General features: G+C 46.3%; 1 protein-coding gene across 2 annotated transcripts in view; it reads left to right on the top strand.

Moving 5' to 3' along the window:
- Nucleotides 1–24,777, top strand: part of PLXNA4 (plexin A4) — a 461,691-nt gene that overhangs the window by 385,657 nt on the left and 51,257 nt on the right. For both annotated transcript variants that reach the window (XM_052790137.1, XM_052790138.1), the window contains exons 15-21: nucleotides 4,769–4,905; nucleotides 6,546–6,713; nucleotides 12,416–12,509; nucleotides 14,969–15,208; nucleotides 16,022–16,168; nucleotides 21,473–21,707; nucleotides 22,096–22,238. In XM_052790137.1, the coding sequence (XP_052646097.1) occupies nucleotides 4,769–4,905; nucleotides 6,546–6,713; nucleotides 12,416–12,509; nucleotides 14,969–15,208; nucleotides 16,022–16,168; nucleotides 21,473–21,707; nucleotides 22,096–22,238 (1,164 nt within the window). The remainder of the gene's footprint in view (nucleotides 1–4,768; nucleotides 4,906–6,545; nucleotides 6,714–12,415; nucleotides 12,510–14,968; nucleotides 15,209–16,021; nucleotides 16,169–21,472; nucleotides 21,708–22,095; nucleotides 22,239–24,777) is intronic.

Genomic DNA, 24,777 nt, shown 5'->3' with positions numbered 1-24,777 from the left:
ACTAGTCATTACCACCCTGAGGTCTTCAGCAGGAAGGTTATGATGTTCATGGTGGGGTTGCTTCCTCCTCCCTCTTGGGTCCCCCCAGGGGTATCTTCATCCCGCGTCTCCCCATCACCCGCTCCCTTCTCCCCGGTCCCCAGCACCAGCGGCAGAGCTGCCCAGCGCCCAGTCCCGGCACACAAAGCTCTGGTGTTTGCTGGGCAGTGCCTGCCCGGGGCGGCAGCCCTTGGCCATGCAGGGTGTCCCCAGCGCTGAGCTCAGGCAGGTCGGGCACGAGTCCTTGGCCATGGGACACTTGCGACCACAGGGACGCCCAGCTCAGGGCACGGCAAGCCCAGAGACGTCCTGAGACCTTGCGGTGTTGGGTGAGTGCAAAGCCCGTGGCCTTCTGCTAGCAAGGACAAAAATTCCCATTGACTGGTCCACGGGCAGTCACCATAGCAGTGGTGCAAGATGTAACATTCAAGGGGTGTTTGCGTTAGGTGGTCTTCTGGGTGTCCAGGAGAAGCAGTGCTGCACCCCGGTAGCAGTAGATCAGGAGGGACCAGTTCACCAGTCAGGCTGCAGGTGAGCTATAGAGTATGACTGGGGCTCAGTGCAATTAGGAACTGTTTGGGATGCTCCAACAATAGACACCAGCAAGTTTGAACTTCAGTTAGCTTTTAAGAGTGAGTGGTTTGGAGAGAAGACTTAGCCATGAGGAATTTGGAGATGATGTCAAAAGTCCCTAGGAATGGTGAGTGGTGGGATGACACGTACAACTTCTACTCAGTGCGTGCTGATGGCACTCGGAGAGCAGCCACTCTCTTCTTTTTAGAGAGACCGCTGGGGCTGCGAAATTGGCTTGCTAGACCATCTGTCTGGGGCATCAGTTTGCAAAGCAGTCAGAGGGGCTCTGGGCCTGATTCTGCACTACTACTGGTGCAAGTTCAGCCTGAGTCTGTCGCTTTGCTGTGGTGAAAGCCTCATGGAAGAGGAGAGCAGAGCCAAACACAGGTTGTACGCTCAGCTTGGTGTTTTGCTCCTTTCTGATGATGCTCATTGTCCAAGAGACATACTTATTCCTCTAAGGCCCCTTGCTGGGGACATGCAAGCATCGCCTGACCTTGATCTGCACAGATCTGTGCAGGTTTGAGATGAGAGGGTCTCTGTTCCCATCAAAACTCTAGACCCCTGCAAGGGAACGGGTCTTTTCTGAAATTATTCACATGCCCAAGCATTTTTTTATGCACAGGGTAAAGGGAACTGGTAATAAATGCAAATATCTTAGATTTCCCCCTTGAACTACAGAAATTTGTCTATTCTCTGTATTTTCTGATGTCACTCAGGTGCTACAGTGGTGGGGGTAGATAAACACCTTGAGAGATAGCCCCCACTAGGCAGACAGAAGGGCTCTTTCCAGGACATTACACTTCAGTGTGTCACCTTTGCTACTCTTGGAATTACTGTCCGATTTTGATCATCCGTGTCCGTCTGTGACAGCTTTTCCCTCCGCTTGCTGGCTTTGCGGCTGCCAGCTATCTCAGACGTGCATGAGCTGAAGTCAACAGGGTTTTCTCTGCTGAATACCTCGATACCTTTGTGCTAGACAAAAAAAATACAGACCTTCTCCAGCCCGCCCATTATATGCCCTCTCCCGTGTCCCTTGCTTTCCTAGCGGGAGCTGTGTTTGTTGGCGTGGCTCGGCTTCCTCCGATCCTTCTGCCAGGAGGGTAGAGATGTTATTGCAGGCATCACAACATGCCTTGGCATCCTGCAACGGTGGGTGGCAGCTTTAAGGGAAGGAAGATGTTTGAAAACTAAGGGCGGGCATCGCATGAGAGATAAATGTCGCTTTCTGACGCATAGTAAATCCTCTGGAAAACTGCTTTTCAAAAGGTTTGGAGCAAAAGAGGGTCAAATTTGGCCAGTAGGTTCAGCCTTCCCCACTCCTGCAAGAATTGGAAGACATGATATTTTGAACTTTTAAAAAAAGAGGTAGCTTAGTTTATAGATGCTAGAACAGTTCTTCTCCACATTTCTAACCAGAACTTTTAAATTCAAAATGCTGTTAGTTTGTTTTATACTCATCTGTGATCAAAAATGCAAATTGCATTAGAGAGTACAATAAGCCAAAAGGGAAACAAAGCATTTGGTTGTAGGCTGAAATTAAATTTATGGTGATCTAAATGAAAATAATTTTTATTTTTTTTTTTAAGTTATTCATTTTGTTGCTATGATTATTGCTATGGTCTTTCAATCAAAAAAACCCCTTCCCTTTGCTTTTCAATTCAGATGCTGAAGCAATTTTGCTTTTATTCTGGCTTTGGATGAGAATGTTATGGCTCAGTGCAGGTGATGTGGGCTACTCTGATTGCACCTCTTCTGGATCTGCCTCTAAAATCCTTGTCCCAGCAGAGCATTTGCAACAGGTCTCCCTTCCATCTTTCCCCTCCTGCTGCTACTGTTGAACCTATAGAAAGGAAACCCAGGCACGCAGGCTGTGTGAGTCACATCTTGCTCTGCCCTTGTTCCCAGGAGGAATTAAGTGGGAACCAGGGTCTTGACATGTGCCATGAGGTCAGTTTAGACACAGCTCTGATGGCAGCTTCTCTGTGCACAGCCTGTGTGGAGGAGGTACTGGAGGAAAGTAAAGGGTTGGGGAGCAGAGGAAAGTAGGCAAGCTTCTAGAAAAGTACAGAAGATTTCCTGTCCTCTTTCCCTCATTGTCACTGTCCACTTCAGCCTGTTACAGATCCACTAGACCCCGTTGCGTTTTCCATCACCTTTCACCAGCAAGGAAATAGTAAATAGTCTGGAGGCTGAGTTTTACTGCAAACATGCTGTGCAATATTTATGAAGGCCACTGTGAATAATTAATGGTTTATCGCAACTTTGAAAGCTTAGCCACAAATCCTTTTGTAAGGTCGGCACGAGACACAGCAACGCTTTGCCAAGGAGCGTTGCTGATGTAGTTCTGGTCTGCAAGGATCCTCAAAAGGCCACGGCTAATTTATTTACCTCTGTGGAGAGGGCAGGAAACCCATCCAGGAGTGGGACAAGGGCTCTGGGTCTTTAACTCAAATGTTCCTCTATGGTTTGTAAAGCAGATACTATTGCAGTGCTGTTGTGTAGGCTGTGTGCACCGAGTTGGCCATTCTCAACCTGTTTTCTCCCAGGTGGGAGGTCACCTCCCAGCAGCAGGCATCATGGTCAGCAGTAGTTTGCACTGGTGGGGGTGGCCATCAATAAGGGATTAAAGAGGAGCTGCCATCAGAGCTTGAGGTGGTACCCTAAAAACAGAGGAGCACTACACGCTGAAGTGCATCTTTTGCATCCACATGCTCTTCCTGCGTCTTTTATCCCAATAATAGCTGTTAGAGAATATTCCCAGAAAAAGTATAAAAACAGTTTCCAAACCATCATGCCAAAACCAGTCAAGTTTAAACACAAGAAGCATCCAGCTCTGACAATATATTTTGCTACAGAGCTGTATGTCTGATTTTCATGTTCAGCCGTTCCTCCGAGCGGTAGCTGCATTTTGAACAAAAGCAAAGTGGAAACCTTGCCGCAGTTTTTCAAAATGATTAGCCAGAGGGGGACAGGGACAGAGAGGGCTCTGTGTGTGTGAAACAGGGAGCTGTGATGTGTGTCAGGTAGTTTTATAAACATGGATTAATGGTCTCCAAAGCTCAATAAGGTGACTGCGTGATGTACCTGCTCGTTCAGAGGAGCTGAGGAGGGCTTCAAGCATTTGTGTCATCATTCTTAAAGAGGGGAAAAAAAATAATCTTCATTTAAATGCATATAGTAGCTTTTCACTTGGGACTGAAAGGAAAGTTTTTCTATTAAAATGCAAATGAAAGAATAAACTGTAACTCCAAATTTCTCCCTGAAAATGGATGTCTCCTCTCTGCATTGTAGTAACAGGGTGATCTGTGCCTTCGGAGTACAAGTATTTTATCTTGATTTTGGGAAGAAGGGAGAGCAGGAGGGTAAGAAAAAGAGGTTTGAGATTTGTGGCCCCTAAAGGAATTGTGTCCCTTTTAGATATATTAACACAGCACCATGTTATGTTTGGAAAAGAGGCTCAGAAAATCAGCAGAAAAAAAGAAAAAGGTGCTCATCTGGACAGTGCTTCTTCTCGTAGTATTTCAGAGTACATCTCAACACGAGCACCACCGTGCTGTATCGGTGCAGGACACTCCTGCAGTACTAGACTCTCTCAGCACTCAAGTCTGATAAGAAAAAGAGAAGGATTTGGGGTCATGCGGTGGGCATGTGGAAGAGGCAAGACATGAGCTCAGATGCTCTGCCCAACCACAGCTCTCCTCCTTCCCAGGGAAAAAGCCCATGAGCACAGGGGGAGTTTTTAGGCATGTCTCTGGAGCTATACAGCAGCTTCTGTTCCCTTCTCAGATCAATAGGGTTTAGAGTAATCTTTTCAAGACTCGATCATTTTCATCACTTGTGAACTCCGTCATTTGGAGGTGGAGAGTCCCCATTAAGATCCAATCAGCCAATTCAAGACCTGGTTTTTCTTGCAGAGGTTAGGGGTTAGGTCTGAACTCATCCCACCAAACTTGACATTCAAGCAGGGTGTCTATGATAGGACTGGTGTCATCCTAGGCTCCTCTGCTGGCCAGAGGATGTGGTCATTTTCTGAAGTCCAGCTAACATATGATTAACCCCTGGGGTTGCCTACCTCTCTCCATCACTAAAACGAGAGAGGGAAGGTACCTGTGCTCCTCTGCTGTGTTTTCAACACAACCCTTTGCCTTCACAGACTCTGACACTCTCTGATCTCAAGCCGAAGCGGGGACCAGTGTCCGGTGGCACCCAGGTGACGATTACGGGCAACAACCTCAATGCGGGCAGCAATGTCATCGTGACCTTTGGGCGACAACCCTGCCTCTTCTACAGGTATAGATGACTCCTTCCTACTGTACGTGCCTGAGTCTGAAAGATGTGAGCAATTATAGTCAAGAGACTTCTTCTGCAGCCCAGGCACCCGCCCCCTCAAGTGCCTCTTTTGCCTGTGGCCATGTCTATTCAGCAATGGGACTTTTGTATTCTGCACCATGCGCAACCTTACTGTGTGTGTTTTGGGGTGGGAGCATAGGATTTATTTCATTGTTTTGATTGGTATTTGATGTGCTTTTTTCCATGGCCCCTTGTCAAGTTTCACTATGATTCTCCACGGTCCTATGCTTTGCTACTTGCTCTGGGAGTACGTCGTTTAAAAGATTCATTTTCATGTCCCTGCTTTAACAGAGGTGACAAAGAAGATCTGACAACATTTGGTCTAAGTATTAAAGCACCTCCCTTTTATCCCAGAGTAGTCCTGTAGTGCTAAGAAATGGATGATTTGTAACATTTTCGCTCTGGGTTGGCTCCTGTTCAATTGCAGTTCAGAGAAGCTTAATGTCAGTGTTACCTGCTGAATGTTCCCTGATCCCTGTGAGAATGAGCCTGAATCCTGTTCCCAGGGGCTCCCGCAGCTCAAAACTACCCAGTGCAACACATTTTGCTGCCAGTATCAGTGGAGGCTGAAGATGAAGTTGGCACATTTCTCCCAGCCTGTCCTTGGCAGAAGAAGGGCTCATTCAGAGGAGACCTGGGACCGCTGTCCTGGGGCAATGCCCTTCCCTCTCCTGCCTCTGGGGAACCTGTTTAGCCGCCTGTCATGACTGTGGTGTGTTTCAGCACCTATAATTCAGGAGGGTGAAGTCCCAGCTTGTGATTTAAAAGGCCAAGTGGGAACCACAGCTGCCTGAGGATGCTTACTGAAGAGACTGGGGAGTTTTAGGAGGGATTGAGCGTGGTCTTTCAGGGGAATTTGGAGGGTGCAGTCAGTGAAGGTGAGTGCCATGCTGCAAGGGAAGGACGCAACCTGCTTTATCCTTTCTAGGGATATAAGATGAGGCTGAGGGTGCTTGGAGCCTGGCTTTTTGCCTCTTTTTGCAAGGTAAGGGCCACTGGAAAATTCCAACCTGGAGCTGGTTTTGAGCCCTGCCCAAAAGGAAAGGTTTATGCAGAATACTCTCTGAGTATAATCATAAAATGCTTCCCACTACATTAGCACCTCCCATGCAAAGGTCCCAGGCACACTGCAAGCTGCACTTAAACAAGGCTTACAGTCCTAATGCGAAGTAAACTTTATTATCCCAGACTGGAAAGCTGAGGTGCAAACACCCCTTTTTATGAGCTGCTGCTGCATATGTCTGCAGGCAGGAAGGAAACATCCATCAAGTATTTAATCACACAGAAATACTTCTGGAGAGAGGTCTGTTTTGGACTTCCCTCAGGGTTCAGTTTTCACTCTGAGACCTGAGAAATGATGGCTCTTGTGGTTTTATTTAAACTAGCGAAAAGGCAATGTTACTTCCTCACATAAATGTGTCACACTGTTCACAGCATATTCCTGTAGCAGTGAGTTTCACCACTTCACAGAGCATAGGTTAAGGTCACAGGACATAAGAGTAAGTAGCTGGGCTCTTTTTGGCACCATTTGGTTTGCTGATGGTAGTGCCTGGTTTATATTTACTTGCTTCTGCTCACAGGAGATCCACCAAGCACATTGTCTGTAACACCACTGCCTCAGATGAAGGATTTGAGAAGGTGAAGGTGTCTGTGAGAGTGGACAAGGCCAAGATACATCAGGAGTTGCAGTATGAGTATGTAGAGGATCCAACCATCCTCAGGATTGAGCCTGAGTGGAGCATCTTCAGGTAAGCATCCCATGGACACCCCTTACCACCTCCCATGGTTTTCTAATGCAGCACTGGTGTGTTCATATCAGTCCTTGGTACAGAAAAGTGCTTTCCAAGCATTGTGTTCACTAAGAAATAGGTTTGTGCAGAGCTTCTTCCCAGAGCCTGAGACCATGAGGGCTGGTAGACTTGCCTCCTGGGAAGACCAAAAGGCCAGCAGTGCCTTGTGTATTCCTTGTAACACCTTGGATGCTCAATCTGTGTCTGTGCTCATGTGTACCCCGGGACAAAATTTCCACAGAGCCTCAGGAGGGATGGGCAGGAGCTGGGTCCTTTCTCCAAACAAATTCCGCGTAGTCCAAACCTAAATGATCCTGCACCCCTCCTTCACTAGCAGAGCAAAGCTTCCTGGCTTAATGCAGCAAAATCCAGCTTCCAATGCTCACCAGAAGCTTGCCTTGGAGACTTCGTGCTTTAATTACAAAGGTAGGTGCAGCAAGTCTCCAACCTGGTGTTGAAGCTTTCTCCCTCTTTACTGCAGCCCAGGGTTTATCTCCAGCACCAGGATGCTCCCTGTCTGAGTAATATTATGGACCACTGGGGCTGGTTAAACTACACGGTTGTATCCCTAAAAGCTGCAATTCCTAGTCCTTCTGGTCATGACTGTGTTTCAGGCCCCATTGGGCTGGGTCCACAGCTTTGCATGGCAGCAGGACCAGTCACTGATCTCCTAAACACAGGCATAGATGTCATAACTGTGCTTAGCGAAGTGAATCTCCTTTGGGTTTGAAAGCAGCAATTCCTACCTTTCCCACAGCCTTCACGGACTAAGCATTGCTTGTTTGGCTGTCATGTCTGAAAGCCCCAGGGCTGTCTCCCGAGATGAAACACAAAGGGAGCCCTGGTCCCTGCCCTATCAAACAGCCTTCCTCCTCGTTAGGCATCCCTTTTTCTCTTCATCCCATTGACGCTGCTTTGGTGAATTCAGAGGGTTCACATGAAGGTGTCTGAGAGGAGCACTTGCCTGGTTGTGGAAGGCATCAAAGTGATACCCAAATGCTCTCAGAAGCCTGCAGAAATGGCCTCGGGAAGAGAGAAATTGGTCATTAAATGCTCTGGTATTTCCTTGAAAAGATACAAAATAAGAAATCTTAGTCTCCCCTCGTTCATCCATGGCAGCTCTCTGCTTCCCTGTCAAACTGGACTGATTGGAGTATCTGGGGATTAGGAGCAGGGCTTGTAAATCCCCCCGGTTCAGCTCCCATCCAGAAGATGTTTTCACAAATCAATTAGTGCTTTTAATTACCGTGAGGGAATTTACCGATTTAGCCGGATTGAATCTTTGCACATTGGGCCTGAAGCTTTAGTGTCTGGATTTTCCATTTGGGGGTTTTATTTTCAGTCAGAGTTCAGGTTATCAGTGAAATGAGAAATCGCTTTACTCCCTTCCTTATTAAAGTGAGTTCAGTGCCGGTTAAAAGGTGCAAGACTGACAGCCTAGGAGAGTGAATTCCCCTATTATCCCCAGGAAAGTTGCAGCACGGGGACCTTCCTCTGCCTGGCCTCAGGTCTGGCTGGGAGGTGAGAGGAGAAGTTCTCCAGAGCCCGTTTGCTCCTTGGTTTCTCTGCTGAAGCTGCCAGCAAGAGATGAAGAAACAGCCAAGGAGATGCTTCGGGTGTATTGGCAAAGCTTTGCCCGGGCTGGGGTTGCAGAGACTCTGAATCCCATTGCTTGCTGCCTTGGATCTCCCATCCCACCTCCCAGCATAAAGGAAATTAAGAAGAGGTGCTTGTTTAATGGGTGCCAGCTTACTTGCAGGGGGTGTAGCTGCTAGGATGGATGACTGGGACTCTACCTGTCTCATCATTCAGGTACCACCTCTACCCTTTGCTCTTTTCAGCGTCTCTGAAATCAGAAAGCATCCACTTGAGCATTAACAGGTGCCTAATTTTAACCAGACCTACCCGCTTTCATCCTCTTTCTTGTGCACTTTTGAACCACTCCAAAGGTGCATAACCTTGGAAAAGGGTGCAGAGAGAGAGAAGATGCAATATCCAGGATTATCACTGTGGTTCAGGGTGTCCAGGACAGTTTTAAGCACTGTAGTTGTTAGTTGTGGAGCTCCGTCCAGCAGGTCATAGCGGAGACAAGCATTAGAGTAAGGCCTCCCCACACAGAGCTGGATGAAAGCGCAGCCAACTCCGGTCCTGAAAATCAAGCAAGAAATAAGTTAGTCTAGACACGTGGATCTGGAGATAGACTGAGGAGGCTGTTCCTCAGTATATTTGTTATGCGGTATGATTCATTACAGCAAATCCACTGTGCTTCTCTGATTCATCACTCCTGGCTGTGGGGCTAAGCTGTTTTGAGGGATAGATGATTGCTACTAAACCAGCTTTGCAAAATTAGTGAATGAATGTACTGAGCCTGGCTTAAAACCTTCTCAAGTGCCATTTTCCAAGACAATAAAGAAAAGATTACTGCTAATTTATTCCCATAGCCAAAAAAAAAAAAAGAGTCATACTGGGCTGGCAGGTAACTAGAATTTTATGAGGCTCCATTAATACTTTTGATCTGGGTTTGATTTGAGTTACGTCCAGCAATTATCTGAGTCTGCAGACAGAAAATTATACTCAGAGCTTTTGGGACAATAAAGAATTAAATTAAGAAAGCTTGTAGACTTGGCACCTCTGTTATTTTGCTGGGCAGCAGCATGTCTCCGGGCTCCGATCCGACCTGGTCGAGAAGTGGCCATGACTGGGCATTCACCTGCAGACGCAAAAGGCAATGGCTGGTGGTTTTCATGCAAAGGCAAGCAACAGTTTTATTTGCTTGATTTGCAAGCCAGAGGGGCTTTGGGGGTGATTTCACGTCTTCAGCAAACACAACTTCTTTGGCTTTTTTTTCAGAGAAAAGGCCCCTCTCTGATCTGGTGCTGTGGCTGTGCTTAATAACTGCGGTCTGAGCCTGCAAGCTCAGTTTCCAAACCAAATACAGAATTTTTAACACATGGATTTAAAACTGTGTGCACAGACTTGCTTGATTAAATGAAAGTATTTATGTATATATACACAGACTCATATATCTGTACGTATGCGCACACATTTGATATGTCTGGAACACGTAAAACTTTCAGCTGAGTAAAGATACCAAATGCCTTCTAGTTTGAATCAGCAGAGATTCATAATAATAATAATAAATGATAATAAAAATTATAAAGGCTCACAGCCAAAAATCTAGAAGAACTAGGACAGTGGAGAAAGAACAACTTGGTTTATACCCTTCTCTTCTGGTTTCTGGTGAGCCAGCTCTCCCTAGGTGATATCAGCAATACTTAATGTGAAGCTGAATTTTGAGGTGAGGGTATTTTTTCTATAAGGCAGGGAGGGGGAGGTCTCTTGTAAGTGGATGTATGACTTCAGAATAGATCCCCTGTGCGTTCAAGAGAACTCAACCATCCAAGCAGATTTTATGGAAATGGCAAAATGTAGTTTTGCCCCATAAAATTTCCCATTAGAAATTTCCCATCTCAGCTGATGGTTTCAGAGAGCAAGATCTTGAGGTACTCTGCAAAACTCAAGGTCAAATGTTGTCCTAACTGTGGATCAGTCCGTACAGGCATTGCTTGAATGAAAGACCATAAGGAACCTCTCAGACAAGCGTCACAGGAGCACCTGCCCAAAGATATTGTTGTGACAGTGCTCTTTGGCAGAACTCATGGCTCATTACTCCAAATTTACAGGCTTCTTGGTTACATAGGCTATGTTTAAACTAGTAAGTACTTAATCCCGGTCTATTCTTTGGTCCTGAAGCCAGCGAGCATGCATAGCCCTCATCCATACCACCAATGATCTTTCCTCCTTCAAAGGAAGTTTGAAGTCATCTATCCTGCTTGTTGGGAGCGCTCCCTGGCCCTTGCTATCCCTTGAACCATGACCAGGCATTGCCTGGGCTACTACTAACAGCTTATCAGCACCTATGGCCACCAGCCAGTGGCTGAGCTGGTGTCCTGACTGTTTGGTTTATCAGTGTGGGTGTAACTGGAGGGGCTGAAGCACGGTCTCAGCTGGCGTGGCCAACTCCCTGAAACCCCATAGCTACACTGCTGAGCAGAGATGTATATTTGCCTTCATTCCTACCTGCCCCATCTGATTAATAATGGAAGATAAATGAGGAACATGGAAAACAAAGGTCAGAACTGGAGATCTGTTGGCCAACACAGGCTTCTTCCTTACAGTGTGTTTATCCTCTGGTGTTTTCTCATTTATAATGCACTTCTTTCACCTTTCATGTATGTGTAGGTTTACCTGGAGGCAGGAAAGGGATTTTGAACTTTTTTTTCCCAATCCCACCGATTTCCACACGGCCTCCTATTCTCAGCCAGAGCACTCCAGGAAATAAATTGTAGCCTGGACAGTTCCCAAGGCGAGTTACGGAGGCAGGTGCCGAAACCGATGAGAGCGCTCCTCACCCCGGGAAACCCTCAGAGATGGGGCCGTCCGTTGATGACATTTCCTCATCGTGCCCTGGCTGCGTGAGCCCTGACAGCCGAGGGGTTTGCTTTCTCAGATAACTCTTTCCCTTTCAGCCCTTGCATCCCATTGCCTCCGCCACAGTTCTGCAAAGGGAGAGCTCACCCTGGTAGAGCAGCGCTGTTTTGATTTGGGATGGCCAAAGCTGTCTATGGTGAATCCTTCCCCTCAACACAACGTTCAAAGCCATGCATCAGCTCCTACTGAAGCCTGGGAATGCTCCTTTGCAGTTTCCTTCCTCCCTCCCCTCCGCTCCCCAAAGTCCCACAAACAGTGCTGCTGGCTGCAGCTGCAGGAGACAAGGGAAAGGAAAGAAGGGTGTTTCTGAAAGCTGTTTCCTTCTGGTGACACTTACTGCAGGGAATGAGAAGGCCTCTGTCTACATCTCCCCGTCTTAAGCTGGGCTGAGATACGTTATAAAAGCAAGAAAATCTACCAAATGCAGCGTCATGGCTCGTATGAATCGTCTTTCTCAGGAAACCAGTCCTTGCCTGAGCAAAGGGGCACTGTGACTGGAAATCTCTATTCTGTCATATGTTGGATCTAACACACATGGCAGAGCTTGTCTGCCTGGATCACCAAATAGAAACCGAGCAAATGGCTTGTGCACACCAAGGCTGAACACTTTGTCTCTGTTTCTACTAGATGCTGCAGGCCCAGGTACCTGGCAGCACTGAATTTGGTTCACTGAGGTGACATCTTATTCAGGGTGATGTTTTTATAGCAGGTTTAATATGCAAGATAGGACTACAGCCCTCGACCAAGGTATCACTGAATCCTCAAGAGCTGCTTGCACAGGACAATATCTATGAGGATTTTTTGGGGCTCCCTTCCTTTACGTGATATAAGAGATACAGTCTGTGGACCATTCTGAAGAGCCCCTGTTAAATTTCCCACTCTTCTCATTACCGAAGCTTGTGATTGCTGCATCTTAACAATGAAAAACGCCCAGATGCTGCTTGATGTGACAGTTTTAGCAAGGATGTGGGTTTACTTCTTTCTTACCTTATGAATGCAGGAAAATTTATTTGTTTTGTTTTGGTTTGTTTTCCCTTCCTGTGGGACTGTGAAATGTGGTCAGACACTTTGCAATCAACATTTAGGAATACAGATCACCCATTGCTGGTGCAGTCAGTCCTGACATCTATAGCTGGGTTCACACACTTCTTTAATTTCTTCTTCTCTAGCGGCAACACACCCATTGCAGTGTGGGGAACTCACCTAGACCTGATCCAAAACCCTCAGATCCGGGCAAAGCACGGTGGAAAGGAACACGTCAATGTGAGTATGGCTGCTGAGCTGGGGATCACAGGAGGGTACGTGTCCGAGGTCGTGATAGGGTCTGGCTACCAGCTCTGGAGGTTGAAATCTCCTATTGCATCCAGAAAAGAGGGGATGACTTGCTTTCAGAAAGATCACCCCATCCTCTCTCCGTGAAGGAGCACTGGACCAAAGAGGGACCAGAGAGAGGCATCATGAAAGGTTGTTCAGCTCCTGAGCCTGTTTCTTCTGTTGGCTCAGGGATATCTGTCCTCTCTCTTGGCCCATGTACGACCGACATTATTTATCAGCCATGCCCGTGCATAAGTAGACCCAAATTCAGGTTATTAGCTGAGCGTGCTGGTATCAGAAGGGACTGTGAATAATACTCTTTGGTACTACTGTGTCCACTCCCTGGACTATTTGGGATCCTGCAAGAGTGTATCCAGGTTTAACCAGCTAGATTTACAGCCTAATTCAACTCTCAGTGACCAGTGAGGAATCAGACGTAGCTCTGTAGAGACCAGCAGAACTTTACCAAGATCTGGGAGGACAATTCACTTGGAAAGAGCCAATTGCCAATAGCTGCTGAGCAGCTCCTGATAGAGCTATAAAAGGTGTGAGTTTAGCACCTCCAATTAGGAAACTGAGGAGCAGGAAACATCTGCTTGTACCTCCAGTAAGTTGGACGATGGGGCCATGCAACAGCGTCTGAAAAGGTGTTGTCTGTGTATGGGCACTTCTTGGGACAACGTGTGAAAAAGCATCCCAGAAGAAGCAGCTCAAAAGCAAAAAATACAGAGGGACTAATTGGGGTGGGGGCAGAAAGTCCAGATCCTCTGCATTTCTCAGGTTTTAAGATTAATCCATGGGCCTTCCACCCAAGGTTCTCAAAACACTTGGTGGACATTAAAATAATCTACTGCCACATAAGCAGCGGTGAAACTGTGGTAGATCTGAAAAGAAAATGCAGGAATATGGGGTAGATTAATTTGCATCTGCAATTTTCAGATTGAGACACCTAAATTTTGGTCTTATCCCAGCTCTGCCATGAACTAATAGCTCCCTTCATAAAGCCAAATCCAAAGCAATTTTGTCACCTCTCACACCTCACCAGATTCAGGAAATAGCTGTTGAGATTAGTTTCTTGGTCTGCTGTGGATCTTGACTGGCAATCTTCCAGTCCTTCATGAACTCTGGGAAAGCCCTGGTCTGACTGATTATGCATATTCATAGGTATGTTTTGGTAGTATGTTGTATTTCTTGCTACAGCACAGCCAAACACTCACGTAGCTTTCCTGCAGAATTAGAAGCCTGCATAACTTCATCTTATTCTTCCAGCAGACTCCAGCTCTTGTCTGACACAGTGGTCTCAAACAATCATGCCATCGTACAGATGATGACGCCTATTCATCATCTCAAACATGCTCACGTAGAACTGCCCATCAGTTTTGTGCTGGGAAGTACTCTGGTGCCTTTTCTTCCTTGTAAGAGCTGTTACAGCAAAGAACATCTGACTTTACGATATAAAACTGGCTGGTCCAGGTCACTTACCTCTCTGTTGATTTGAGCCAAAGCAATATTAAGACTTGAGCTACGCTAGCTGTGCTAATGAGTTTGCTGTCAATGCTGGAGATATCAGAGTAGTTTGGAGAAGATTCTCATACCAAGCACAGCCGGGATCCCACAGAGCTGGTGCTGTTCCCCACAGAGCCTGTTGGTTCCTGGTGAGACCAGGAGGCATTGTGCTAGCAACCACAACACAGAAAGATGAAGGCTCAGATCCTGAAGGACAACCAGATATCTAATTCCTAGTTGTTTAAAATGGGAGTCAAGATAAAACGCCTTTCACAATCTATTACCCATTTCTCAAATACACAAAAGAAGCAGGGTTTTGACAGGGCTGGAAGCCAACTTCAGGGTTTCCTGAGTCCTACCCAACTGTCTTCACCACTCCAGCTTCCTGGGCTTCATTTCAGGTAACCTGATGGTCAAATAGGAATCCTGGGCACAACTGAGCATGCACCGGACATACACTTTTGGAGTGATTCCCCAGAGTGTGAGAGCTAATTGCAGGGTGGTAGTGAGGCTTTGACTAGTCTCTGCTGTACAAAAAAAAAGGAAAAAATTTCTGTTTCCAGAAGGAAATAGATTAGGGGAAGATGCTCATTCTGGCAACCCCAGAGGCCGAGCCACCTCAGGGAAGAAGCACAGGATGCCCAATTGCAGTGCAAACTGCTCCACACACCTGCCCCAGAAAAGCTTTCCTAATCCCTTCCCAGCCTTGATTGCGTGATGGGGATGGGGTATGTTTTGAAGCAGTGGAGCACCAGCCTGTCTCACGATGACCAAGGAAGTCTGCTCCTCCCTGTCCTCTGGCAGTAGGTAGGCTAGCATTTCACTGGGAGGTATCATCTGCCCACCAAGAGGGCTGGGGGCATTTTCCATAAACTCTCCTTGTGTTGGGTTTCTTTTTCCAGAACTGCGAGGTGCAGAACAGCACGGAGATGACCTGCCAGGCTCCGGCACTGGCTGTTGACCCCAATCACCAGTCTGAGCTCGCCGAGCGTCCAGAGGAGTTTGGCTTCATTCTTGACAACGTGCAGTCTCTGCTGATTCTCAACAAAACCAACTTCACGTACTACCCAAACCCAATCTTTGAGGTTTTCAATCCCTCGGGGATCCTGGAGCTGAAGCCAGGAAGTCCCATCATACTGAAGGTGAGATGGGGACCAAGGACTGGATGAGGAAAGACAAACACTTGCCACCCATTGCCTCTGTGTGTCTGCCAGCACCCCACAAATCACAGTGGCATCCCAATTGCATCCCAGAAATTTCCTTCACTCGTTGCACCTTCCGTATCTTATCATATCAGAGTCACCATCTGCAAGCACAAATCACTGCTCAGCATCTGCCGATACCCATAACTAAAAAATATAAACTCCTGCTGCAGCTACCTATGTGCAGCCTAAATTTGTACCCACTGCTGTTCACTGGAGAACGTTTTCTACCACTGCAACAGGGCTGGCAATTAAATACCTAAGTGTATTTCTTGGGTTTTCAAGAGCTTCCTCTCACCCCTGGTTAAATCCAACACCAGTCCTTTGTCATTTCTGTAATCTGGACAGCAATACAGAGAAGGAATTTTATGATTGAGCATTTCCGTATCAGCACTTTTAAGTGGTACACGTGCAAAGAAATGATTGTGCCTGCAGAATACCTTTTTGCATGTTTGGCCTGAAAAAGTTCTGTGAGGATCTGCTTGTGCAAGACATATGCAACATTTCTCATTTAGTTCCAGAGAGAGAGGAACAGAACAGACTGTTTTGACTGATGACAGTCTGTAGCCATCCACGCTGTCCTCTGCATGACTTTCTAAATTGGCTTCTCCTCTCTGTGTTAGCTAATGGTGAACCACAAATGTCAAGTGCAATGTTAAATCTTGTGTCACAGGAGCAAACTAGAGATGGAAGGCAAACTCTTTCCTGACATGGGTTTTTTCTGGGGGGGTGGTGATATTCCTTTCTGTCTAGGGCAAGAACCTGATCCCACCAGTGGCAGGAGGGAATGCCAAGCTGAACTATACAGTTTTGGTTGGTGAGAAGCCCTGTGCAGTGACCGTATCAGATGCGCAGCTACTGTGTGAGTCCCCAAACCTCATCGGACGGCACAAGGTGATGGTAAGTGGTGCTTAATCCTCAGCCTTCCCTCTGCAGGTGGGTTGAGAGGGCACACCAATGCTGAAAAGCTGGCAGAGATCACCCAGGAGTGCATCCCCATTTGCCTTCTGTAGATCCCATAAACATCAGGGCCCCTTCTTGTTATAATATCCTAATCAAGAGTAATCTGGAGAAGTAGAAGAGCAGAAGAGTAACCTGGAGACCTTTGTGGACAGTGAGAAACCTTTCATAATCAAGACCCTTTAGGAAAGTTTGCCTCTCTTCTGTTTTTGTATGATCTGTATGAACCCTAGATGCTCATGTAAGTTCATATATGTAATGTGTTTCCTATGTGACATACTTTGTTAAATTCAGCACAATCCCCAGCAATTGCTAACATGCTGGTGGCTAAAATTTGCCTTCATGTAGGAGAAAAAAATCCCAGGATATGGACAATAGTGTGACTGGACTTTGAGGTTTTGACATCTATACAACTTAGTATGCTCCTGCATATCCTTCCTGGAACCTGTGAAAAATGGATCTAGTGATTACATCAGAGGGAGCTTCTCCTCCTCTCACCATTGATTTATTCTCTCCTTCTTTACTTTCCTCTCAGTAATTTGCATTCCTCAGTGCTGTTGCTTGATAAACAGCGCATCAGCAAACTCATCTGAGTTGTACCGAGCTGTGGGTGGAAACACAACTAAAGCTAACAACTGACATCAGACATACAGATGATCAATGTTTCTCATTCCCTGTGATCAACTTTTTTTCACCTCTCTGTTGCCCTCCCAAAGCTGTATCTGTCACATATTTATTTATTTCAATGCAATGAGACTCATAGAGGTTGATGGAGACACGCTGCATGGCTCTTTGAAAAGAGAGTTTTCTGGGGACTTTTAGAAAATAGAGTTTATGGTGACCATTTTGGGTCTCATTTGTGAGTGCTGCCGGGAGACCTCATACTGCCTACTTAACTTCTCTGTGCCAAAGTTTGTCATCTGGAAAATAGAGGTAATAATCCTTTTCAGCCATGCATATATACCGTGGCTCTCGATTTGTTGTAAAGCACATTAAGACACTCCAAGAGGAGCAATAATGAAGGGAGAGATTTTCTCTATGTGAATACCAAAGCTTTTGAACAAGGCAATATATGTTCCCTGTCATTTTCATGAATATAATTAAACATATGGTTAGTCAGAGATGGACAAAGCCAATCCTAGAGAGAGAACACTCAAAGTCAGGTGAGCAATAATCAACCCCTGGGGATGAGGGAGGTTGAACATCTGGTCAGGTCTTACTAATTGGGAAGACTCCCCTGCTCCTGCAGCTTGGGACAGCTTAAGCGAAGCCATAGAGAAAAAAATAATCCCTTTTTGAGGACGCTGATCAAACAAGAGATGCTGCTGGAAACATGGGAAGATGATCACATTGAAGCCTGTTAATGAGCATCAGTATTAGGGGCAAGTTACAGATATCTCGTTCAACTGCCAACACTGAGGCAATGCTTTGACAGCGTCTGGGCTGGGAACCAAATACAGAAGGTCACCTGTGATGGTGGCCAGTGCTCAAGGATGGACTTTGCATCTGGAACTTAACAGGGGGACAGCTGGGCTGGGAAATGCCTCCTCCAGCATGGCACAACATCTCTGTTGCTCGGGTTGGTACAAAATGTATCCCCATGTTTCACATGAATGTCACTTTGATGGTCAGGATAATTGACAGGTAGCTGTCCCAGGTTCTCTTCCTGTTTCTGCCAACAATTTATTGTGTGACCTTGAGTAAATTGCTGAACAAACCCTTTCTTGCAAAGTGAAGTGGCCTAGATCTGAGAGGGGACCATGGGAGTAAATCAACCACTGCAACACTGAGATTATTTCTAAGGGAAGTAACAGTGACAATGACACACATTGATGTCAACATGTTTTTGATCTAGTTCAGCTATCTTTCTTTTGTACAATGACAGAGTTAAATATTTGAAAAAATAGAAAAGAACTAAAAGGCCTGAGCAATGGTTAAAAAAGATTGACTAAAACTCAGAGGTAAGCTCTCTTCCAAGGAAAAGAAAGAGACGTGAGGAAGATCCACGAGTAACTATATTGGAGAAGGTCTGCAGTAAAGAAGTGGAGTATATCTGAAGGGTTGCTGGTATCTAATGTAGGCACTTACATATGGAAAGTCACACTAGACTTTTTGTACAGTGAATGGAGAGATGGTCAAATATAGCAATTGAAATTCAGGGAACAATTCATCTCATCCTGAGGTAGATACTTACATTTGGCCAGGGCAAACTTGCATTAGGGAAGACACTACCACAGTCAAGTTTTGCAAAACAGGAGCTCCCGAACTGCTACAGGTGGTCCCTAAGACTTTTCTGGAGAAAACTGGGATCTGCCATAGTGCCATTTAGAACAAATTCACGATTAATAGGCTTAACAGGTGGCCAAACTGTTGTTTGGTAATATGGAGGGCTCATGTTCAGTCTTCTGGAAGGTATAAATAGCTTCCTTCAGAAACACTCAGTGGCCCAAGAAATAAATAGGGCTATATCTACATATTTGCTTGTTTTTCTTTTAAATGCTCACAATAATACTCCAGCCTTGCAGGCTTTCTTCTTCAAGAGACAGATTCCCTCAAATCATGGCAGTTTGATTTGTGGACTGTGAGACCTTCCCAGTGTTGAAACAACCTTTAGAGAGGAACACACTGGGGCTAACTTTGTTAGACTCCTACCTTTAGGAGTCTAGATCCCCTTATATTTAACGAAGAGAAATGGGAATTTCCACTGAATAAAATGTCTCATCCTAATATTAAAGCAGGTATCAAAAGCAGCTCACATGAATCACATTCTAAAAGTGTTTCTTCCCTGTATTGACTGTGAAAGCATGTTGTAATGTCTAACTCAGGTGTGCACATCGAATGTTTGGTGAAGGGAATCCCACCCATGGAGTCAGGCTGTTCTGCGAGCTTTGAGGACGGACCTGCAGTAGGGATCGGGATGGGGTTCTTTGATTCTAGTCTGATACTCCTTGAATGGACTCATCTGACTGCAGGGCTTGGAGGAAAAGGGCCACTATTGGAAACAGAAATGAAATATAATGCATCTATTTATTGATCCTCTGTAACAGGAAGGAAATTGTGTGAGCTGGTGAGCAAATTTTGCTGGGAGGATTTGGGGCAGTAGTCTGGGGCAAAAGGCAACAACTTTCAGTGCATAGATTAGCATGTGAATTTGGTAGTTTGTCTTCTCAGTTGAACATGCCTCATACCAATACCAAACCTCTGACCCATGCAGATTTTATAAGTGAGCTGGGCCTTGTATCCTGAAATAGATGGGAAAACTAGTTACTGCTGCATCCTCAACTTACATGGGTGCTAGGTTGTTCCTTGGCCACTGAAGATGCTCTACGAGTCATCAATGTCATGCTACAGGAATGGTCATCTTGAAAGTGTATTACCTGGACAGATGAGCATAGGTTTGGTTTTGTTTCTCGTTGTGGACATTGTTATCTCTCTAGAGCCCATCCCAAAATAGCATGAGAGGACTTTGTGGATGGAATTTAGATATTTCCAAACATTCACTTTTGTCCTGTCCAAGACATAAAGGTTACAGCTAGGTGGCTTTGGCGGGCACCCACTGAGGAACAGCCTACAGCTGGTGTTAGAGCAAAACAGGCATCTTCTCAGAGGTTGTAACTGGGCCAGAATAATTTCTAGGAGATGACGGTGTCACAGAGATCATGTCCCCAGCAAGAGCCGTGGTGGTGAGGAGTGAGAGCAGCTGGAAAACTTTTCATTAATTCATGATTCTGCTTCGCAGCCTCTTCTGCTGGCTCCAACCCTTCCTCCCGGGGCTGGTTTCTTCCTCCTGCAACCTAGAGAGGAAACCCGAGTAGGTGCCTGAGCTGAGGCATGGGAGGCCTGGGATTAATGAGTATGCAGGCAAGCTGGAGACAGACTGATTAACTGAGAGCCAGTGGGATGAAGCACAAGGCTAGCCACCAGGCTGGGATGTGGGGGATGTTTTTACTAGCTGCTGTGGGAGCTGGAAAGGTGAGGGAGAGCTCCTCATAAAGGAGGAAGAAAAAGGTTCAGTTACATGCTGTAATGGTCCCAGTTCAGTGGGAGGGGGAGCACGTAGCCCTGGGATCTTGACTGCATTTCTGCCTGGCAGCAAGATTTTGCACTTTGTGCCGGGCCTGCTGTTCCTTTCCATGACAAAGCTCAGCTGGGGTGAAGTGATGGGGCTCATCACCACGTCACGATCCTTCAAGCTCTGTGCATGGCATCTTCCTAGCTTTATGTTGGTCTATAAGCAGTGTTTCCCTACTACAGCACAGTCCTAGAAGCCTTCTTTTTATACCTCAGGCTAGTCAGCAGTGTTTTTCCCCCTGCCACTCAAACTTCTCCTACTCTACAAATAGCCTTGAACAACCTTACAGTAGCCTTGAGCAAGTAGTACCCTGTGGGATTACTGTTGGGAGAGGTGTTCGTATTGTAAAAATGGGCTCCCAACAAACAGACTTGCTTCAGCAGAGCGTTTTGTTGGGCTTGCAGCAGTACCGCTTGCAGGGTTTCTTTCTGGCTGTTAAAAGCAAAGTCCTCACACAGCAGCTTATTCCAGAGGCTGGCAGCAGCCCTGGGAACCTCTGGGAATGCATGGAGAGCAGAAAGCTGCGTCAGCTCCCTGTCCCACTGGTGAGCATCTGCAGTCACCCTGCCCGCGAGAGGGGCTGTAAAAAGCATGGGCCAGGCTCTGTGGTTTTTGTGTTTGGTTTTTTTTCCTATCCCAGTGGCTTCCAGATAGAGTTTTCTGTAGTTGAAGAGTCAAAAGCAAATTGTGACTCTGATTTCTTCATTCCCACTGTACTGACTGCTGCTGTGCTAGCTGTCTGGGTCAGATGTCCCCTGTCCTATTGTAAGGTTAGGACCCATCAGACCATAACCATAAGCTGTGTGTCCTCTGTGCATTTTGGGACTAAGTGTCATCAGGGCAGTCCGGCACAACATAGCTGCTCGGGACAGGGAATGGAAAACCCAGAATGAAGCCCAAACTGATATGTAGTCAGGGCGTTGGGACTGGTGAGATTTGTCTCACCACAAGTCCTTTGTTGGTTGGGTTCATGGTCACTCTGTCAACAGAGGTGCTTCTATATGACATTTCAGGTGGTTTTAAGCTGTTCTCTCTCCAAGTACTTCATGATCCGTTTAGCTTGGGAGATAAGGGAACTCATTATTCAGCCTTAGTCAGGGAGATGATGAAGTTCCTCTGTGCTCCTGCTTGTTTGACAGTTTCAGTGCAACTCTTTCCTGCCTTCCTTCTAGGCTCGTGTAGGAGGAATGGAGTTCTCCCCAGGGATGGTCTACATCTCTCCAGACAGCCCTCTCAGCTTGCCAGCTATTGTCAGCATTGCGGTGGCCGGCGGCCTGCTCATCATCTTCATCGTGGCTGTGTTGATTGCGTACAAGCGCAAATCCAGAGAAAGCGACCTCACCCTCAAGCGTCTGCAGATGCAGATGGACAACTTGGAGTCCAGGGTGGCACTGGAGTGCAAAGAAGGTAGGATGAGGAAGGAAGGCGGACACTGTGTCACTGTTGGTAGAAGAGAGGCATCCAGCCACAAAGCTTTGAGCCAAAATATCACAAGCAAAAGGAATGTTGAACCCTGTGGGCATGCTGAAGCCTAGATCTAATCTGACTTTGCCTATTTTCCCTGAGTTCAGCCTTCCTCCACCCTGTCCTAACTGCATTTGCTAACTCACAGTCCAGAGAAAGCCTGTGTTATAAGAAAGGTGAGACTGCTTTTGTCCACCACCTTCTTCCTCTCCACTTGTTACTTCTCCACTTGTACCTTAGTCTCATACACGTGGGTCTGAGGGCCTTTCCCATCATGCTAAGGTTGATCTGGACTGTCATTGCTACATGAGTTGTTCCCTTTTTGTGTCAGCTTTTGCAGAGCTACAGACAGATATTCACGAGCTGACAAGCGATTTGGATGGAGCCGGGATCCCTTTCCTCGATTACCGAACCTACACCATGAGGGTGCTTTTCCCTGGCATTGAAGATCATCCAGTCCTGAGGGATCTGGAGGTAAGAAACCAATATCTCCTGCTTCTGGATCCTCTTATGCCTCCCTGTTCTGTCCCAAATGCAAGAGATGTTGTGTCAGTGTTGGGGACGTGATGGCTTACAATGCTGTGTCCTACCAGGGACGAAAGAGCACCTCATTAAAAATCCAGGTTGAAAAGGAAAAATGATTGCCTCTATCTTAGATGTTAAATTCTGTTTGATCACTCATCTATTTGTAAAAGTCTCATAGATCTGTGTGCATTAGGTCTACTCTATTAATCTTCTCCTTGGTCTTCATCCTGCTGGAGTTTGTTTTTTAGACTGGATTTATTAGTTACTGCTCTGCAGGCGCCAGGAAAAACAGTTGCATGGCAGAGCAGCATACTTGCCTGTGTCACTCCAGCTTTGCATGACACCCACACTACCTAGAGGCCTTATTTTGTGGCAACACCTATAGAAATAACCTGCAGTCACTGAAGGAGGTTCACCTTTGCCGTGCTCTGTGGTTTGCAGCGAGGTCAGAAAACCACAGCATCGGTCTGCCCATACTCTGCCCGCATCTGCCTCCTCCACCCCAACTCTCTTGACCACAGCAGGGGGAGGACAGCCAGGCGTTGCCCAGCACTGTTGGGGTCTACACACAACCTGTATTACCTCACTGGAGACAAGGAGTTTGAGGAGACCCCAGGTGAGGTCTGCCCATGCTGCAAAACTGCTTCAGGCTTTGGCAGATGAACAGCCTTTGCTCTAGGGTTACCTGGGCCAGAGAAGCAGGGGATACACCATGGCCAAGGCCAGGGAGGTCGTTGGCTGAGCTCTCTGCAAAGTCTTTGGCAAGCTCTGAGCTTCAGAGAGGCTCTGGCATGGGCTGGTGAGATTGCTGGAGGCCAAGACTGGGGTTAGTTGGCAGAAAGGAGGAGCAGGAGCTGGCGCAGGCAACACCATGCTTGGCTGGCTGTGTAATCGGAGGTGTCTGCTCATCTTTGCTCCTTTCCTTCAGGAGAACCAAAATTCATCAAACTATATGGAGAGAACCATTAAAAACCTGGTCTACCAGCAAGGAGGACTTGTGGGATTGGGTAGGAGGCTGAGTTACACATTGACTACTGTATATATTTGCCTTTGGGGTGCAGGTAGAGTGGCCTCGAGCTGCTTTCCTTCAGGAAGAGTAGCTCAGCAGCCTCAGCAAATGAGCACAAGAGAGGAGGGGTGATGTATCTCTCTCTCGCATATGTATACACACACACAAACACTTTCATTATACCCACAGCCAATTTCAATCCCTATATTCATTAACCTCAGCCAGCTGACCACAGAATAGCATCTGACCCCTATAGAGGTTTTAGCATGGATGCTCCCATACGTAGATATATACAGAGAGACACAGAGCTGATGTTTCAATCTGCCACCTTTGATCTTGTCTTCCTTTCATTTCATTCATCTTTTCTTTTTTTCCTTAATCCTCTGTAAAGCTTCAACAGCTCTTTCAGTGTCATCTTCTCTGGCTACTAACATATGAGGGAAGGCACCTCCGTCTGCTCCCTTCTCTGTAGCACCTAGAAGGAGTTGCTATTTATTGCAAAAAACCCCAGCATAGATCCTGCAGTGAGCAGGTCTTACTTATTTCCAGTTCATTTGCTAATTAACTGCTTCCAGATGCAGTACAAAATCCTTTTCTTGCTATTTTTTTTAATTCTCCATAATAACCCGGGGATAGACAATATTAAATGTTCAAGCAAGTGGGTTAAAAATAATTATTGGTGGGGTGGGTGGTAGTGGTTGGTTGGTTGGTTGTCTCAAGCTATTTACTAAGTAATTTATTTGCGGTATGCAAAAAGAGTTAAGAGCTCTAATTTCCAGAATGAAAAAGTAATGACTCTTTAAGAGGCCTTGCATTACTTGGTCATCAAAGCATACCTACTTGTTTTGGATTAAAGTGACAAATCTGGTGGGTTATTAATACATACATGCCTCAGTGACATGTGTTTCTCTGTGTTGAGACCCTCCAGCTTCCAGGGAAGCTTTTTCAAGGGCTGGAACAGCTTCGGCAACATGGAAGAATGAGTTTGGAGTTCTCTATTTAGGCTCCATTCTCATCTAGAGCCAGAAGGACTGGAAAGGGTAAAGCCCACTGTAGACTGCGGAGTTCAGGGTCCAGTGTTGTTCTATATATATTGTTCTATAATAAAAACAAGTTCAGCAGCCTCTTACAACTGAGAAATATATTATATTAGAGACTTATCAGCCATTCTATCTCCAAATCATTTCGCCTCCCAAGCCAAAGGGTCCTACTGCAGTGGGACCTCCAAGACAGGTCCCAACTCAGGGTGTCCTGTCACACCTTTGTCTACCTAGTTCTTCAAACCAAGGCCCAGCTGCATTGATCACCATCTCAGCCACTGCTTCACTGCATCTCTTCATCTCCTCAAAACCTGACCCCAGGCTCTCTTCCCCATTCAATTCCTTGCTGCCTCTCCTAGCTTCTTAACACTGAACGCCAAATCTCTGTAAGCAGGTTTCTTGCAGGGATCAAAAAGGTTTTAGGTGAAGATAGAGTGAG

Source organism: Harpia harpyja, chromosome 6, assembly GCF_026419915.1.
Source record: "Harpia harpyja isolate bHarHar1 chromosome 6, bHarHar1 primary haplotype, whole genome shotgun sequence".
NCBI classification, from domain to species: Eukaryota; Metazoa; Chordata; class Aves; order Accipitriformes; family Accipitridae; genus Harpia; species Harpia harpyja.
This window is presented reverse-complemented; position numbering and strand designations above follow the sequence as displayed.